Source organism: Bombina bombina, chromosome 6 (assembly GCF_027579735.1).
Source record: "Bombina bombina isolate aBomBom1 chromosome 6, aBomBom1.pri, whole genome shotgun sequence".
Taxonomy (NCBI): domain Eukaryota; kingdom Metazoa; phylum Chordata; class Amphibia; order Anura; family Bombinatoridae; genus Bombina; species Bombina bombina.
The window spans coordinates 86762255-86780790 of record NC_069504.1 but is presented as its reverse complement, the minus strand read 5'-3'; the positions used below and the strand labels follow the sequence as shown (position 1 = coordinate 86780790).

General features: G+C 37.3%; 1 protein-coding gene across 1 annotated transcript in view; it reads right to left on the bottom strand.

Moving 5' to 3' along the window:
- The window catches only part of SEMA3D (semaphorin 3D), a 257776-nt gene that overhangs the window by 136395 nt on the left and 102845 nt on the right, over positions 1-18536 (bottom strand). The window contains exon 3 of the mRNA XM_053716507.1: positions 14699-14862. Coding sequence (XP_053572482.1) covers positions 14699-14862 — 164 coding nt within the window. The remainder of the gene's footprint in view (positions 1-14698; positions 14863-18536) is intronic.

The following is an 18536-nucleotide window of genomic DNA, read 5'->3' as shown; positions in this document are numbered from 1 at the left end:
TAAAAAAATTGAGCTGCAGCGATGCTTTTCTTTGGATATTCATAAACTAAGAATGGCTCTTTTTGTTGGCTGAAATTAGTGATCTCAAGCTACAAAGTTCTCACAGCTACATATTAAAGGGACAGTTTACTTGAAAATTTGTATTGTTTAAAAAGATAGATAATCCCTTTATTACCCATTCCCCAGTTTAGCATAACCAACACTGTTATTTTAATAAACTTTTTAACCTCTGTAATTACCTTGTAGCCAATCAGTGCTGATTCATAAATAAATCCACAGGAGGGAGTGCAATGTTATCTATATGGCACACATTAGCTAGTGATGTCTAGCTGTGAAAAACTGTCAAAATGCACTGAGATAAGAGGCAGCCTTCAATGGTTTAGAAATCAGTTTAAGCCTACCTAAGAATACCAAGAGAACAAAGAAAATTTGATGATAAAGTAAATTAGAAAGTTGTTTAAAATTAAACTTTCTTAATTCAGATAAAGCATGCACATTTTTAAAAAATAATGTTGCAATATACTTCTATTATCAAAGCTGCAGAATCTTTTTAAATGCACACTTTCTGAGACTCCTGCTCCTAATGAGCATGTGCAAAAGTGCACAGTACATACATATAAGCATTTTTTGATTGGCCGATGGCTGTCACTTGATACAGGGAGAGGAAAACTGGATTAACTTTGAAATTTGCTGGAAATTATGCATCTGCTCTTTTCTAATGTATGTGCAATTGCATTGTCTTTTCATTGTGTATATGTCAATTATTAAAGTCTGACATATTTAGTGGTCCTTTAAAATAAACATATTTTAACCCTTAAAATGATGTGCTGTATTATGTAAATCATCCAGGTTCCAGGTTCTAATTCCCCATGGTAAAATGCTTGTAAATACACATGAATACATGAGGAGATGTGCATACTATTGTATTTTAAATGCAGATTTTTTTTTATTTTATTTTGGTGGCTAACGAGTATAAATAAAAATAAAAATATACCATTTTAAACTAAACGTCCTTCATAAAAAATATCAGATTTTGTGTGTTTACATTTTACAATAAAATAAATTTCAGTACAACCCCTGGAAGTGGTTAAAAAATAGCTACAGACCAGGTTTATTACTTGTGTTTACCTACAAATGAATAGTGTCTGTTATGTGGCAGTTGCGGTGGCAGGGTGGGTGTATGAAAGCTAAAATAAATGCTAGTTACATTGAAAGGACTTCCACAGTGCAGAAATATTTGGACATTACTTAGTCATGGGTAATGCAGCTTTTCTAAATATTTACCAAAGTTTTGTAGTTAAAAAAAATTAAACTAAGGATCAAAAGAAACTTGTTTATAAAAAAAAAATCAAAGAAATTACGGGTTATTTCATATTTACTGTAATAAACTGGACTCTTTGTTTACTGGTGTGTGTGACTGTAGTATAAATCCTTATCTTGCTGAAAGAACCAGCAATGACATTTATTTTACAATTTCTGGATAATAAAATGGTTTAACAAAATGGTTATTGTTTAAAACTTCTACTGTGAACTGACTTTTTCTTTTGTTCAGGATAATTTACGACAGATTTGCTTCCTAAGAATAGCTGACTACTGTGAATATACCCAAAAGTTTCAAAATACTAATTTAAACCTTCCCTTTAAGTAGAGACTGAAAGTTTGATGACTGAAAGTCCGACATACACATTTTATTAAAATGTACAACTGTAGGGAAAAAAAAAGAAAAGAATACCAGCTATAGATCAGAATTTTGACTAATTTAATTGGCATGAAAGATGCCATTTAATCCTCAAAAAGGTCCACACTGTACAACTGACCCTTATGCTGAAGCCACAGCCACATTTTAAACCTGCTGTGATGTGGGAGAGAGTGGATTAGACAGGAAAAAGGAAGTTGTGAGGCAATGCATGTGGGTTTTTTGGGTTAATATAGGACATAATTGATTATAATAAATGTTCCTTTTCTTGAATAAAGTACGAGAGAACACGTGTGCAGGGACAGACTAAGCAGTCGGGCAAATAGGACTTGTACAGAGCGTCTGGTAAGTAGGGGGGGCTGCTGCCACAAGATACATTTTATAATTTTATGCACCACTTTTATGTCATTGGGGATAGCTAAAACTCTACTGCAATCGGAATCTGCAGTGGGTTCACACAATTTATACTACATCCAGTAGAGGGAATGTTGCCAACATCTCATTATGCCATTGATTTCACAGTCACTGTTACCCACCAGTGTCATTGATCAGAAATCGCTGCCGCCCATTCAAAGGATACCAGGTAAGGAGGGAGAGCTACACACATGCAGAAAGGTTATAGCTGTGATAGTGACACACTAGACACCATGGAATATTTTATTTTGCGAGTAAGTTAATGTACCTGTGTAGAGCCCTGATCTGGAGTGAGGTTTGTCACTTTGTAGGAGGGGGGCTCTGTCAATATGGTGAGCTGCAAATGTGTGGGACCCTGAATTGGCCCTGACAATGTGGTGGGTCCTGAAGGAGGGTTTCCATTGAGGGGCTGCTAGTGTCTCGGCATTGGCCCTTGAGCGAGGGCACTGGTAGAGGGGGGTGGAATGTGAGCTCAGGCCCTGGAGGTGGGGAGAGGTGACATAGCCTGTCCTTAATTTTGGCCTGGGGTCCCTGCTTGGTTTCAGTGCCCCCCTGCATGTGTGGCATCAAAGGGCCACCATACACTTAATACAGTTTTAAAGCATACATATTTATTAAAATATACTTTCTGCAACCCTATGAGACGTAATGGCATAATTGATGTAGTCAGCAAAATTCTGCTCTAGGGGTATTGTTGCCCAAACCAAATCTTTTTTTAAGATAAATGTTGGAGCCCAAAATCATTTCAAGATGTGGAATAAATTTATAAGTATCTGTTTAATTTAAATATAAGCTAAATATGGTATAAAATGATCTAAGCTGAAATTAATGTTCTCACTTTGAAATAACTTGAGCTGTTCTGAATTTATACGCCAAAACAAATGGTAATTTTTGCTGTGTATGCGGAAAATCGTCTTTTCAATACATTTTAAACATTTAAATAACCAGCATATAAATCAAATAATTAGCTGTGTAAATTTTTAAACATCTAAAATCTCTTCTCTTACATATGGGTTTGAAGCGGAAATGTTTAATTGTTCCTGGTGCACTATTTTAAAGTCTTTAAAAAAATTAAATAAAAATCTATTGTCCTAGAAATCTACCAAAAAAATTCTTAGGCTTTTAGGTTTTCTGTATAAGTGTGCTGTATATTTAATGAAAGATTGTTCTTCTTGGCAACAAAAGGAGTAGTTATTATTCCTACACATGTGCTAAAATATCCACACACAGGAACCAGCGGAAATTTATCAGATTGAACCTCTGTTCATGTAACAAATCAATCAGCATTAGGTCATTTGGCCTTTCAGAAGTAATAAAAAGAAACAAGTTAGTTGTAAAAAGACACTTCTTATCATCAAAAGAGTTAATCCATTTCTAGTGACCTGCTCCTTGGAACTGAAAATAATATGCATCTATCTCATAGAATAATTTCCAGTTACATGAAAAGATCATTTACCTAATGGATAGTTGGGTTCTTCATTCATTTATTTCTGCATGTTCTTTCGAAAAGAATAGTTAATAAATCTTGAAACCAAAGTCTAATATTGTCCCTAAGCAGCAAAATAAAATTCAAACGTATAATCATTTTTCAGTAAGAAAAGTAAGGTTACACGAATTAAACACATAGGGCTATAGTCAAGTGAAACTGATGGCACGAGGTGTGTTATCTTTTTCCTGACCTTGCACAAAGAATAACACATAATCTAGTGCTACAAGTGACTGATTAAAGGGACACTTCCATTCACAAAATGAGCACAGTCTTTTTATACTTAGACTTTTTGAGTCCCCCAGCTCCTACCGAGCATGTGCAAGAATTCACAGAATATACGTATATGCATTTGTGATTGGCTGATGGCTGTCACATGATACAGGGGAGTGGAAATAGACATAACTTTGAAATGTCAGAAAAAAATCTACTACTCATTTGAAGTTTAGACTAAGGGCTAGATTTATTAAAGCCGAGGCGGGGCGAAATTACCTGCAGGTATTCTCCATTGCACACAAGCGCAATTTTGCGCTCGCGCGCAATCCTGCCCCCTGCCAACGCACAGCCAATCACGCGCGGGCAGGAGCTTTCAATCTCCTCGGTCTGACTAGACCGAGGAGATTGAATTTCGCCACCTTAGAGGAGGCGAAGAGGATAGGGAAGCGGCGTTTTGGTGACCGCTGCTTGATGAATTACGGCGAGCAAGTTCTTGTGAGAACTTGCAGCTGTAGGGCTTTAATAAATCTAGCCCTAAGTGCTATTGCATTTGTTGATTATGCAAATCTACCATATTTACTGGTCCTTTAAATATTTTAACCAAAGCATCTTAATGTGCCCAAAACATTTAGTGACCCCACTTACTTTTAATGGAGATCATAGGGGGTGCTATTAGAGCGGTCATTCAAGCACAATCCAAACTTTTTTGTAGTACTTTTGTAGCACTAAGTAAGCCATTATTATTATTATTATTACTATTATTATTATTATTACTATTATTATTATTATTATTACTATTATTATTATTATTATTACTATTATTATTTTTATTATTATTATTATTATTATTATTATTATTATTATTATTAATATTATTACTATTATTATTACTATTATTATTATTATTAATATTACTATTATTATTATTACTATTATTATTATTATTATTATTATTATTATTATTACTATTACTATTATTATTATTATTATTATTACTATTATTATTATTATTATTAAAGGGACACTCAAGTAAAAATTTACTTTTATAATTCAAAAAGAGCAGCAGTTTTAAGACACTTTCCAATTTATTTCCATTATCAAATTTTGCACAGTCTTTTTTTATATTCACACTTTCTGGGGAACAAGATCGTACTGAGCATGTGTACAAGCTCACAGGGTATACATATACTATGCATACGAAGAGAGAAGCGCTCTACCAGGAACGAACAACATCTCAGTGGCTTGTTCTATGGCGATTTACCACCCGGAAGCAGCCTCTTTTAGACCAGTGTGCTTTTCACAGAAGAAAACTTTCCTGAAGTATATCAGTCTGATCCCGCCATGTGAGGTCAGTCCAGCCCCGAAATACCAGGCAATTCTCCTCTGAACAAGGAACATGACAACCCCAGACGATCGTTTCGGCCTCCTATGGGCCTCGTCAGTGAGGTGCAGCCACATTCCTCTAAGCACACTGGGCAAGGAGTCCACGTCTGGTTTCCCCCATCACCCATAGGGAGACTTCCCCAGGGTCATAATAATTTGCATACGAAGAGAGAAGCGCTCTACCAGGAACGAACAACAGCTCAGTGGCTTGTTCTATGGCGATTTACCACCCGGAAGCAGCCTCTTTTAGACCAGTGTGCTTTTCACAGAAGAAAACTTTCCTGAAGTATATCAGTCTGATCCCGCTATGTAAGGTCAGTCCAGCCCCGAAATACCAGGCAATTCTCCTCTGAACAAGGAACATGACAACCCCAGACGATCGTTTCGGCCTCCTATGGGCCTCGTCAGTGAGGTGCAGCCACATTCCTCTAAGCACACTGGGCAAGGAGTCCACGTCTGGTTTCCCCCATCCCCCATAGGGAGACTTCCCCAGGGTCATAATAATTTGCATACGAAGAGAGAAGCGCTCTACCAGGAACGAACAACAGCTCAGTGGCTTGTTCTATGGCGATTTACCACCCGGAAGCAGCCTCTTTTAGACCAGTGTGCTTTTCACAGAAGAAAACTTTCCTGAAGTATATCAGTCTGATCCGCCATGTAAGGTCAGTCCAGCCCCGAAATACCAGGCAATTCTCCTCTGAACAAGGAACATGACAACCTCAGACGATCGTTTCGGCCTCCTATGGGCCTCGTCAGTGAGGTGCAGCCACATTCCTCTAAGCACACTGGGCAAGGAGTCCACGTCTGGTTTCCCCCATCACCCATAGGGAGACTTCCCCAGGGTCATAATAATTTGCATACGAAGAGAGAAGCGCTCTACCAGGAACGAACAACAGCTCAGTGGCTTGTTCTATGGCGATTTACCACCCGGAAGCAGCCTCTTTTAGACCAGTGTGTTTTTCACAGAAGAAAACTTTCCTGAAGTATATCAGTCTGATCCGGCCACGTAAGGTCAGTCCAGCCTCGAAATACCAGGCAATTCTCCTCTGAACAAGGAACATGACAACCCCAGACGATCGTTTCGGCCTCCTATGGGCCTCGTCAGTGAGGTGCAGCCACATTCCTCTAAGCACACTGGGCAAGGAGTCCACGTCTGGTTTCCCCCATCACCCATAGGGAGACTTCCCCAGGGTCATAATAATTTGCATACGAAGAGAGAAGCGCTCTACCAGGAACGAACAACAGCTCAGTGGCTTGTTCTATGGCGATTTACCACCAGGAAGCAGCCTCTTTTAGACCAGTGTGCTTTTCACAGAAGAAAACTTTCCTGAAGTATATCAGTCTGATCCCGCCATGTAAGGTCAGTCCAGCCCCGAAATACCAGGCAATTCTCCTCTGAACAAGGAACATGACAACCCCAGACGATCGTTTCGGCCTCCTATGGGCCTCGTCAGTGAGGTGCAGCCACATTCCTCTAAGTACACTGGGCAAAGAGTCCACGTCTGGTTTCCCCCATCACCCATAGGGAGACTTCCCCAGGGTCATAATAATTTGCATACGAAGAGAGAAGCGCTCTACCAGGAATGAACAACAGCTCAGTGGCATGTTCTATGGCGATTTACCACCCGGAAGCAGCCTCTTTTAGACCAGTGTGCTTTTCACAGAAGAAAACTTTCCTGAAGTATATCAGTCTGATCCCGCCATGTAAGGTCAGTCCAGCCCCGAAATACCAGGCAATTCTCCTCTGAACAAGGAACATGACAACCCCAGACGATCGTTTCGGCCTCCTATGGGCCTCGTCAGTGAGGTGCAGCCACATTCCTCTAAGCACACTGGGCAAGGAGTCCACGTCTGGTTTCCCCCATCACCCATAGGGAGACTTCCCCAGGGTCATAATAATTTGCATACGAAGAGAGAAGCGCTCTACCAGGAACGAACAACAGCTCAGTGGCTTGTTCTATGGCGATTTACCACCCGGAAGCAGCCTCTTTTAGACCAGTGTGCTTTTCACAGAAGAAAACTTTCCTGAAGTATATCAGTCTGATCCCGCCATGTAAAGTCAGTCCAGCCCCGAAATACCAGGCAATTCTCCTCTGAACAAGGAACATGACAACCCCAGACGATCGTTTCGGCCTCCTATGGGCCTCGTCAGTGAGGTGCAGCCACATTCCTCTAAGCACACTGGGCAAGGAGTCCACGTCTGGTTTCCCCCATCACCCATAGGGAGACTTCCCCAGGGTCATAATAATTTGCATACGAAGAGAGAAGCGCTCTACCAGGAACGAACAACAGCTCAGTGGCTTGTTCTATGGCGATTTACCACCCGGAAGCAGCCTCTTTTAGACCAGTGTGCTTTTCACAGAAGAAAACTTTCCTGAAGTATATCAGTCTGATCCCGCCATGTAAGGTCAGTCCAGCCCCGAAATACCAGGCAATTCTCCTCTGAACAAGGAACATGACAACCCCAGATGATCGTTTCGGCCTCCTATGGGCCTCGTCAGTGAGGTGCAGCCACATTCCTCTAAGCACACTGGGCAAGGAGTCCACGTCTGGTTTCCCCCATCACCCATAGGGAGACTTCCCCAGGGTCATAATAATTTGCATACGAAGAGAGAAGCGCTCTACCAGGAACGAACAACAGCTCAGTGGCTTGTTCTATGGCGATTTACCACCCGGAAGCAGCCTCTTTTAGACCAGTGTGCTTTTCACAGAAGAAAACTTTCCTGAAGTATATCAGTCTGATCCCGCCATGTAAGGTCAGTCCAGCCCCGAAATACCAGGCAATTCTCCTCTGAACAAGGAACATGACAACCCCAGACGATCGTTTCGGCCTCCTATGGGCCTCGTCAGTGAGGTGCAGCCACATTCCTCTAAGCACACTGGGCAATGAGTCCACGTCTGGTTTCCCCCATCACCCATAGGGAGACTTCCCCAGGGTCATAATAATTTGCATACGAAGAGAGAAGCGCTCTACCAGGAACGAACAACAGCTCAGTGGCTTGTTCTATGGCGATTTACCACCCGGAAGCAGCCTCTTTTAGACCAGTGTGCTTTTCACAGAAGAAAACTTTCCTGAAGTATATCAGTCTGATCCCGCCATGTAAGGTCAGTCCAGCCCCGAAATACCAGGCAATTCTCCTCTGAACAAGGAACATGACAACCCCAGACGATCGTTTCGGCCTCCTATGGGCCTCGTCAGTGAGGAGCAGCCACATTCCTCTAAGCACACTGGGCAAGGAGTCCATGTCTGGTTTCCCCCATCACCCATAGGGAGACTTCCCCAGGGTCATAATAATTTGCATACGAAGAGAGAAGCGCTCTACCAGGAACGAACAACAGCTCAGTGGCTTGTTCTATGGCGATTTACCACCCGGAAGCAGCCTCTTTTAGACCAGTGTGCTTTTCACAGAAGAAAACTTTCCTGAAGTATATCAGTCTGATCCCGCCATGTAAGGTCAGTCCAGCCCCGAAATACCAGGCAATTCTCCTCTGAACAAGGAACATGACAACCCCAGACGATCGTTTCGGCCTCCTATGGGCCTCGTCAGTGAGGTGCAGCCACATTCCTCTAAGCACACTGGGCAAGGAGTCCACGTCTGGTTTCCCCCCATCCCCCATAGGGAGACTTCCCCAGGGTCATAATAATTTGCATACGAAGAGAGAAGCGCTCTACCAGGAACGAACAACAGCTCAGTGGCTTGTTCTATGGCGATTTACCACCCGGAAGCAGCCTCTTTTAGACCAGTGTGATTTTCACAGAAGAAAACTTTCCTGAAGTATATCAGTCTCATCCCGCCATGTAAGGTCAGTCCAGCCCCGAAATACCAGTCAATTCTCCTCTACTAGTCTGTGATTGGCTGATGTCTGTCACATGATACAAGGGGCCCAAAAACGGGAGAAAAATTTAATTTGGCAGAAACTAATCTACTGCTTATTTGAAATTCAGAGTAGGTGTTAAATCATTGTCTTTTAATTACGCACTGGTTATTTATGCAATTCTTCTAGTATAGCACAGAACTACATGAAGCAATCCACTACTTGCGCACCCTCAACTTAGCGTGCAAAATCAAGGAAGTGTATTATGTGAGGATTAGCGCACCTGCACTGAAATGCAGATGTTAGGGTACCCTAGAGCGACTATCACTCAGGCCATAAAATTTAACTTTGGACTGTAATATGAGCACAAAAATAAAACTGCTATTGATTGCGCTCAAGCGATGTAACACAATAGAGATAATATTTTGTGCTTCACTTGTAATCTATCCCATAGTTTTTGAAAAGCAATAGTGCAATGATAAAATGCTCCATCATATTAGAACCACTTTTCATTTTTTGCATTTTATGTCCGTTAAAAAAGATAATTATCTGTGTCCCGGTATAGAATATTATGTTTAACAACTGAACACAGAACAGTTCCTAGTTAAAATGACTACAGACAGAAAATCCATACATTTGATTTTATAATGTAAAATCTGAGATTTCAAAGATAATGATCTCATGCCGACAAAGGATGTTTTGTATAAATATTGATACATTTTGCCAGAACAGAATATCATTCTGACATTTTAAGGAAATATTATGTATATATAAATTTACATAAATAGTTTTATTATGATGTGTAATGACAATCCAAGCTATATTTTAAAATTGTGAAATATTCCAGGCATACATTTCTAATACAATATTTTACAACATGTAGCTCCATTTTAAACCATAAACAACTTTTTTTAAATCATTTTTAAAATAATTTTTAACTAATAAAACATTTCTTTTAAAATAATATTTTTGCTTATATAAAAAAAAATAAAGACAATTTTTTTTATATAATTGCTTCATGAATTTACCCAAGGAACCACTAAAAACGGGGGGCAATAATTTATAAATAAATACAAATGATTTGACTGCACAGTATGTAACAAACAAAATGTGAAGAATTATAGTGAATAATGAGGTACAAATTAATTTTAAAATTAATTTAATTTTTATCTTTTCTACATGACAACAGCATCATCTGTCATAATATAAGAAACCATCATTTTATAAGGGATGGGCAACAGTTTAATTAGTGTTATCTATTCTGAGATACACATAAATGATAAAAACACCCTGGCTCTAGTTTTAAAGAGAAAATGTTAAAGTTCAGTGACTGTAAGTCATGCAGGACTATCTGTATAGTTGTTGAGCAATAGATCTGAGATAGAGATGGACTGAACTTAATGAAACAGAGAGAGGAAGTTCCAGCTGTACAGCAATAACAGTTGTACACATGAGACAGCTGCAGAAAGACATTTTAGCAGGGTCAGTGGTAGTGGCATCTCCAGGATTTACTTAAAGGAACACTAAACACATTTCATGCACCCCCCTCTATTCATGGGTGCTGATATTTTTGGACCTATATTACACTGAAGGTATCTGAAGGAGAGTTGCTGCACATGTCCAAACACATTATAAATGTAGTGAAAGCTAGATTTCAACATCAGCCATGACTAGACAGAGGCAGGAAATAACCTCAATACTATGCTTATAAAATGTATTTAGTGTTTTATGTCCCTTTAAGAGGGGGCACTAGCTGAAGGCTGACCAATGTTTCTGTGGGTTGTAATGTGGCAGGGTTGGCAATTCATATACATTGTTGGCACATCATGGACAGTATAAGGGAGTTCCATGAGCATGGTCAGGCAGAGTTGTAGGGAACCTAGGCAAATTGGTAGCCAGTCATTATGCTGGGGTGTAGTGCCCCCCTTCCCTCAATGACAACGTCATTGGTTAGTAGTAGAAGTATCTCCTCCCAGATACCTGCCCATATGCAGATGTCTATTGCTATTATTATTGTAATTATGATTATTATTTCCTAAATTTATTTTAATTGAATAAAGTCAAAATTAAACGTTCATAGTTCAAATAGAGCATGCAATTTTAAGTAACTTTCCAATTTAAAATCGATAGTGTGGGAAAGTCAGGTAACCTGAAGCCAAATACTGGCTGAACTTTTCATATCAAGAGTAGGAGGCCCCATTAAATATATATAAAAATATCTATATTTTTTATATATATACTGTATATATATATATATACACACACATATGCACTACTAAATTTGCTTTACTAGGACAATTTGCACAAATATTAAGTTGCTCACTCATTATATATCAGTTTATGTTTCTGTCTTTTATATCACTTTTATACATGAGAGTCCTCAGAATTAGTAATGTGAGTATGAAGTGCAAAACTACTCAGGTATTAGCGATGTCCAGATATAGCACTACTAAAATAGCTGGGCACATGTCCTGCCATAAGTTTCATATTAGCAAGTAGACTGCAATAATGCTGGAATTTTTAAACATACAGAACTCTCTTTAACTTGACAGCATTTACAGTATGCACAGGAGATAAATGGTTGTCCGTCTAATTTTACTTTGGGTGCTGTAATGGAATTTTACATTGTTTAATCAGATTAAGCTGCTATTGCACCTGCTGACACGTGTTAACATGATATACATAAACACATGAACTGGAGCAACTTACTTTAACCATACATTAGGTACTCTGCTAGTGACCAAGATGCCCTTTATCTAAACACATATAAGAGAATCATAAAATTATTACGTTTGTATCGTATTTTACGCTGCATTTCTAAGTAACTGCAGTTGTATCTTTAGTTTAGTTTTTAAACTTGTAAACATTTTCTAGACAAAGAATATTTAAATAAACACAATTTATGTTACACATTTTAGTAATACGACTCTGACGTCAAAAAGTATATCTAGTCTTAATATTAATGTAACAAAAAAGTCAATTTGTTTATGCATGTGTGGTAACTATCAGCAATTAAGCACTGCATTAAACAGAAATCTGCATTTAAAATAAAAGTTTTAAAAGTATTTAAAGGTCCATTATAGTGTATGTAATTTTAGCACTAGCCCCTCTGTAAGTATGTGTTTAACCTCCTGTGCAAATGGGTTAAACACATAGGTAAATTATCACATGGGAGCTTCTGAGAAATGCTTGTCCTAAGCATAAATGGCTGTGACCCAAGCTGCAGTAGAAGTTTTACAGATAGGTCATGTGACAATCGCTCATTGGGTCACTGTATGTTTCCATTCAGGACCATCTATTCAATGCTGCTCCCAAGAAGTACTTTAAATATGTGTTTAATACATTTGTGGGGGTGGGCTGAGGTTGGGCTGGGCTGGTCTTCAAAAATTTCCAGGGCCAGTTTAATTTACCAGTCCGGCCCTGATACTCACATCCTTTCAACTTAAAGGGACACTGAACCCAAAGTTTTTCTTTTGTGATTCATATAGAGCATACAGTTTTAAGCAACTTTCTAATTTATTCCTATTGTCAATTTTTCTTCGTTCTCTTGCTATCTTTATTTAACAAAGAAGGCATCTAAGCTAAGGAGCCAGCCACTTTTTGGTTCAGGACACTGGAAAGCACTTGTTTATTGGTGCAGTCCAATCAGCAAGGACAACCCAGGTCGTTCATCAAAAATGGGCCGGCATCTAAACTTACATTCTTGCTTTTCAAATAAATATACCAAGAGAATGAAGAAAATTTGATAGTAGGAGTAAATTAGAAAGTTGCTTACAATTGCATGTTCTATCTGAATCACGAAATAAAAAAAATGGGTTGTGTCCCTTTAAGAACTTAAAATGCAAGTGAGGGCAACTCATAGAGCTCAAAAACTTAAGGAAAGACATCATATAATAAATGTATAAAGGGTCACATTATAAATAAAAGTAAAGTGATATAAATGTCAGTAATAAATATATGAGATACCTATTTAGAAAAATATTTTCTTGTTTCTTTTAAATTACTCACAAGTTGTTTTGTTTGAACAGTTCTTTCAAAGCAACCCATATGGGTCTTGATGCCTCAACAAATAAAAAGGAAAGTGTTTATTTTATAAACCTATGATGTCTGATGTGACAAACAGCTACTCAAGTAAGATAGAGATTTGCTAGCTTTAAAGGGACACTAAACCCACATTTATTATTTCATTTTTCAGGTAGAGCAGGCAATTTTAAGCAGCTTTCTAATTTACTCCTATTATCAATTTATATTCATTATCTTGCTATCTTTATTTGAAAAACAGGAATCTAAGCTTAGGAGCTGGCCCATTTTTAATTCAGTACCCTGGGTAGCGCTTGCTGATTGGTGGCTACATTTAGCGATCAATCAGCAAGTGCTACCCAGGTCTGAACCAAAAATGGTTCGGCTCCAAATCTTTACATTCCTGCTTTTTAAATAAAGATAACAAGAGAAAGAAATAAAAATGATAATAAGAGTAAATTAGAAAGTTGCTTAAAATTGCATGTTCTATCTAAATCACAAAGTGAAAATTTTAGGTTTAGTATCCCTTGAACATAAAGGCTCACACATATTTATATTGTCAGGAACACAGTATTCTTCCCAGTAGAGCATCATCAGTAAGAGAAATTTAAGTCTACAGAACCAAAATACACAGTGTATTAGAAAGTTGAGAAGGTTATTGTCCACAAAATGCTGTATCTTAAAGGCACAGTAAACACCATGCAATTACAATTCATTTCTGTTTTGCTGCTAAAAAATATCATATAAGCCGAGTCCTAACATTTTAAAAACAAATTAACATCCTTTTTTCTGCAATTATTTTCCAATAGCCAAAATACACCCACCATTTGCCTTATTTGGAGAAGCCAATCTGGGCTTTAGTCAGTAGACTACCAGGTTAGCCACAGTCATAAACGTAGCATAAAAATCACTTATTTGCAGTTCTTATCAGTTATAGCCAATAAGGGACATATATGTAGCAGGGTTAGTCTTCAGACATCAACAGGGTGCACTTCAAGTTCTGAGTATTAGAAATTGCTCAATTTTTACAGCTAAATTACACAAAAAGGGGGCAAAATAAATAATGTACGTATATATATATATATATATATATATATATATATATATATATATATATTGCAAAATAGCTTCATTATGCATAACTAAACATTTTATATACAAATATCAAGGTGTTTACTGTCCCTGGATGGCAGTAGATAACAATCCGGTACATATTGTGAAGTTCAGTCTGACATACGTTTCACTGTGTGATCACATCTTTTTTATGGATATCCTTTCAGCATATCCCTTACATTCATAAACATCTCATATATTTATTATTATGTTATCTTCATATCATTTTCCTTGACACATGGTGAAAAATCCTGCAAAAATGTGTTGTTTGTTTGTTTGTTTTTAAAACACTATAACATACTGTATGTGTCTCTCCTTTATACTCAGTACCCCACCTAGCAAGACAGTTCTAAAGCTAACATTTTTAAAACACCACACAGAATTTATCAGATTTGCTTTAGAGAATCAGGTCCATAGAAAGATCCCCAAGATCCCCAAGAATTTATTTCAGCTAATATATTTGTTAAGACTGCTATTTTAAGATTTAAATTTGATTATGGTATTAAAGGTTAAAAACAACTTTATAAGATTCCCAACATTTTGAACAAACTGACCTTTCTTATATTTTTGTTTAAGTCAACCAAACTGAGCAGATAGATTTGATCTTTCGCCCCCAGAAGCAGAGCACTCCTTTCCTCATCGAGTAGTATCGTTTGAAATTCTGGACGGGCGGTCGCTGAGTCCAGCAATGGAATACAGCTGTTTGCAAACACAAGATCTGTGGGAAAATGAAGACACACTTTACAATGAAATGTATGAGTCATACATTGTCTTTTATAAACATATTAAGTCAGTATGAAGGCTGTAATTCAGATAACTAAAGTTAACAGATATTTAAATAAAATGTCTTTGAATAGAACAGTTTATGTTATACATTATTAAAATCACAAAATATTTTTGAACAAGAGACAAAATCCAAATGGTTATTATAAAATATTGCAACATGAGCTAACAGTGATGACAAAATAATGTAATAACATTATTCACATCTGTATATTGTGACAAAAATACAAACACAATGTACGTTTCAGTTCTATATTAATGTAAATTTAAAACTTAAAGGGACAGTAAAGTAATAGTTAGACATTCATGATTTAGACAAAACATACCATTTTTAACAACTTTCCAATTGACTTATAATATTACATTTGCATCTTTCTCTTATTATCCTTTACTGAAAGGTTTATCTAGGTAAGTTCAGGAGCAGCAAAGAACCTAAGTTCCAGCTGCTGTGATTGGTGACTGCATATGTGTATACCGATTGTCATAGGCTCACTCATGTGTTCAGTTAGAAACCAGTAGTGGATTGCTGCTCTTTTAACAAATGATACCAAGAGAATGAAGCAAATTTTATAATAGAAGTAAACTGGAAAGTTGTTTAAAATTGTATGTTCTACCTAAATAATGAAATAAATATTTTGGGTTTCATGTCCCTTTAAACCCCATATGCTACATGTACTAGTATGTGTTTGATAATACAAATGTTCTTAACTATGTAACTGCCACAAGCTGTTATGAATTTTGTTGTAAAACAAACCAAGGATTGTGTACATAAAAAAGTTGTCAAGCTTTTCAATTAAAACAGAATAAACCACCAAATTGATAAAAAATAATAGGGCTGCAGCATTGTCTTATAATCCCCATATAGGGCTGATTAGGAGTGGTGTGCTAAATGTTGTACGCAAGTGAAAAGGGATATATCACAGCTCCTTGTGTGTAGTAGCGCGTGTATTACTAGTTGAAAGTAAACACATTCGCTTGAGTACAATTGAACTTAGCGTGCGTTAGATTAGCGTGTCTTCAGAGCTCTGGTTAACTGTTATGCAATACTAAAAAGTGGGACAAAAACATCAAAACTACCTTTAAAAGTATAGTTACAATCATAATTAAACTGTCTGATGAATGTCTTTTTTTTTTTTTAATAATTGCATGAAAAAGTTCTAAGGCCCCAAAGATGTGAGGTCTCAGGTATTAGAAAAATATCTAAATATGTATATATATGTACAGGTGGCCCTCGGTTTACAATGGTTCAATTTGCACCGTTTCAGAATAACAACCTTTTTTTCAGTCATCTGACTGCTATTGAAAAGCATTGAGAAACAGTGCATTGATTAAAATAGCCAGTAGGTGGAGCTGTCCGCTTGTGTTGCAGCAAAGATATACAAGCCAAGCAAGCTGAAATCAGTTTAACCAGACCCGAGCTATCGAGCAGTTTGCAAAGGAACAAGATCTTCCTGTCTATAAATCAGTCCAGTTTGGAATGCATAGAAAGAACTGTTTTCAGAAAAATGCAAGTAAAGTCTGTGTTGTGTGATTATTTTATTAGGTTTATAATGCTGTTTAGCAAATGTTTTTGTTCATTTAACTTAGCTTAATTATATATTCTGTGTTGTGTGTCTATTTTATTAAGTTTATAATGCTTTTTAGCATTTAAAGTCTTCATTTCATAGCTTTAAACATAATGTATTAGGTGTTAATTATGCCAATTTTGAGAGGGGCCTGGAACCTAACTCCCTCACTTCCCATTGACTTACATTATAAACTGGGTTTCAATTTACAATGGTTTTGATTTACAACCATTCCTTCTGGAACCTAGCCCTGGCGTAAACTGAGGGCTACCTGTATATATTTACATGTTTATATGTGTGTACATATGTATTTATGTATTTGCATACATATATACACGTATAAACACATAAATACATATGTATATAGGTTCCTTCTGGAACCTAGCCCTGGCGTAAACTGAGGGCTACCTGTATATATTTACATGTTTATATGTGTGTACATATGTATTTATGTATTTGCATACATATATACACGTATAAACACATAAATACATATGTATATATATATATATATATATATATATATATATATATATATATATATATATATATATATATATATATATATATATATACTTTGGAGCCTTTTGCAGTTTGACAGCTAAAGCTTGGTCGAAATTGGGTCATGCAACAGAACAACTATCTCAAGCACACCAGCAAATCTTCAACAGAATGGCTGAAAAAGAAGAGAATAGGTGTTGCAATGGCCCAGTCAAAGTCCAGACCTCAACCAGATTGAAATGATGTGTCAGGACCTTACCATAAATGAATGCCTGCAAACCTCTATGAGCTGAAGTAACGTTGTAAAGAAGAGTGGGCCAAAATTCCTCCACAATGATGTGAGAGACTGATAAAACAGAAAACACTTACTTCAAGTTATTGCTGCTAAAGGTGGTTCTACAAGCTATCGAATCAGAAGGTGTACTTAGTTTTTCACACATGGCTTCTCCATTTTGGCTTTTTTTGTTAAATAAATCATGACACAGTTTAATATGTCATGTGTTGTTGTTCATCTGAGCTTGTATTTACCTAATTTTAAGACCTGCTTAAGACCAGATGATTGTTATTATGCCCTGATACATAAAACCATAGAATTATTTTTCGCATGACTGTATATATAGATAGATAGATAGATAGATAGATAGATAGATATTTGTAAATCTTTTATTATATCTTTTCATGTGACAACACTTAAGAAATTACACTTTGCTACAATATAAAGTAACAGAATATGTTTTATTTATTCATGCATTTCTATACACATACAGTATCTCACAAAAGTGAGTACACCCCTCACATTTTTGTAAATATTTTATTATATCTTTTCATGTGACAACACTGAAGAAATTACACTTTGCTATAATGTAAAGTAGTGAGTGTACAGCCTGTATAACAGTGTAAATCCCCTCAAAATACTCAACACACAGTCATTAATGTCTAAACTGTTGGCAACAAAAGTGAGTACACCCCTAAGTGAAAATGTCCAAATTGGGCCCAATTAGCCATTTTCTCTCCTTCTCTTTCTGTCATGTGACTTGTTAGTTTTACAAGGTCTCAGAAGTGAATGGGGAGCAGGGGTGTTAAATTTGGTGTTATCACTCTCACACTCTCTTATACTGGTCACTGGAAGTTCAACATGGCACCTCATGGCAAATAACTCTCTGAGGATCTGAAAAAAGAATTGTTGCCTTACATAAAGACAGCCTAGGCTATAAGAAGATTGCCAAGACCCTGAAACTGAGCTGTAGCACTGTGGGCTAGACCATACAGCAGTTTCACAGGACAGGTTTCACTCAGAACAGGCCTCACCATGGTCGACCAAAGAAGTTAAATGTACATGCTCAGTGTCATATCCAGAGGTTGTCTTTGGGATATAGACATATGAGTGCTGTCAGCATTGCTGCAGAGGTTGAAGGGGTGGGGGGTCAGCCTGTCAGTGCTCAGACCATACATCACACACTACATCAAATTGGTCTGCATGGCTGTCGTCCCAGAAGGAAGCCTCTTCTAAAGATAATGCACAAGAAAGCTCTCAAACAGTTTA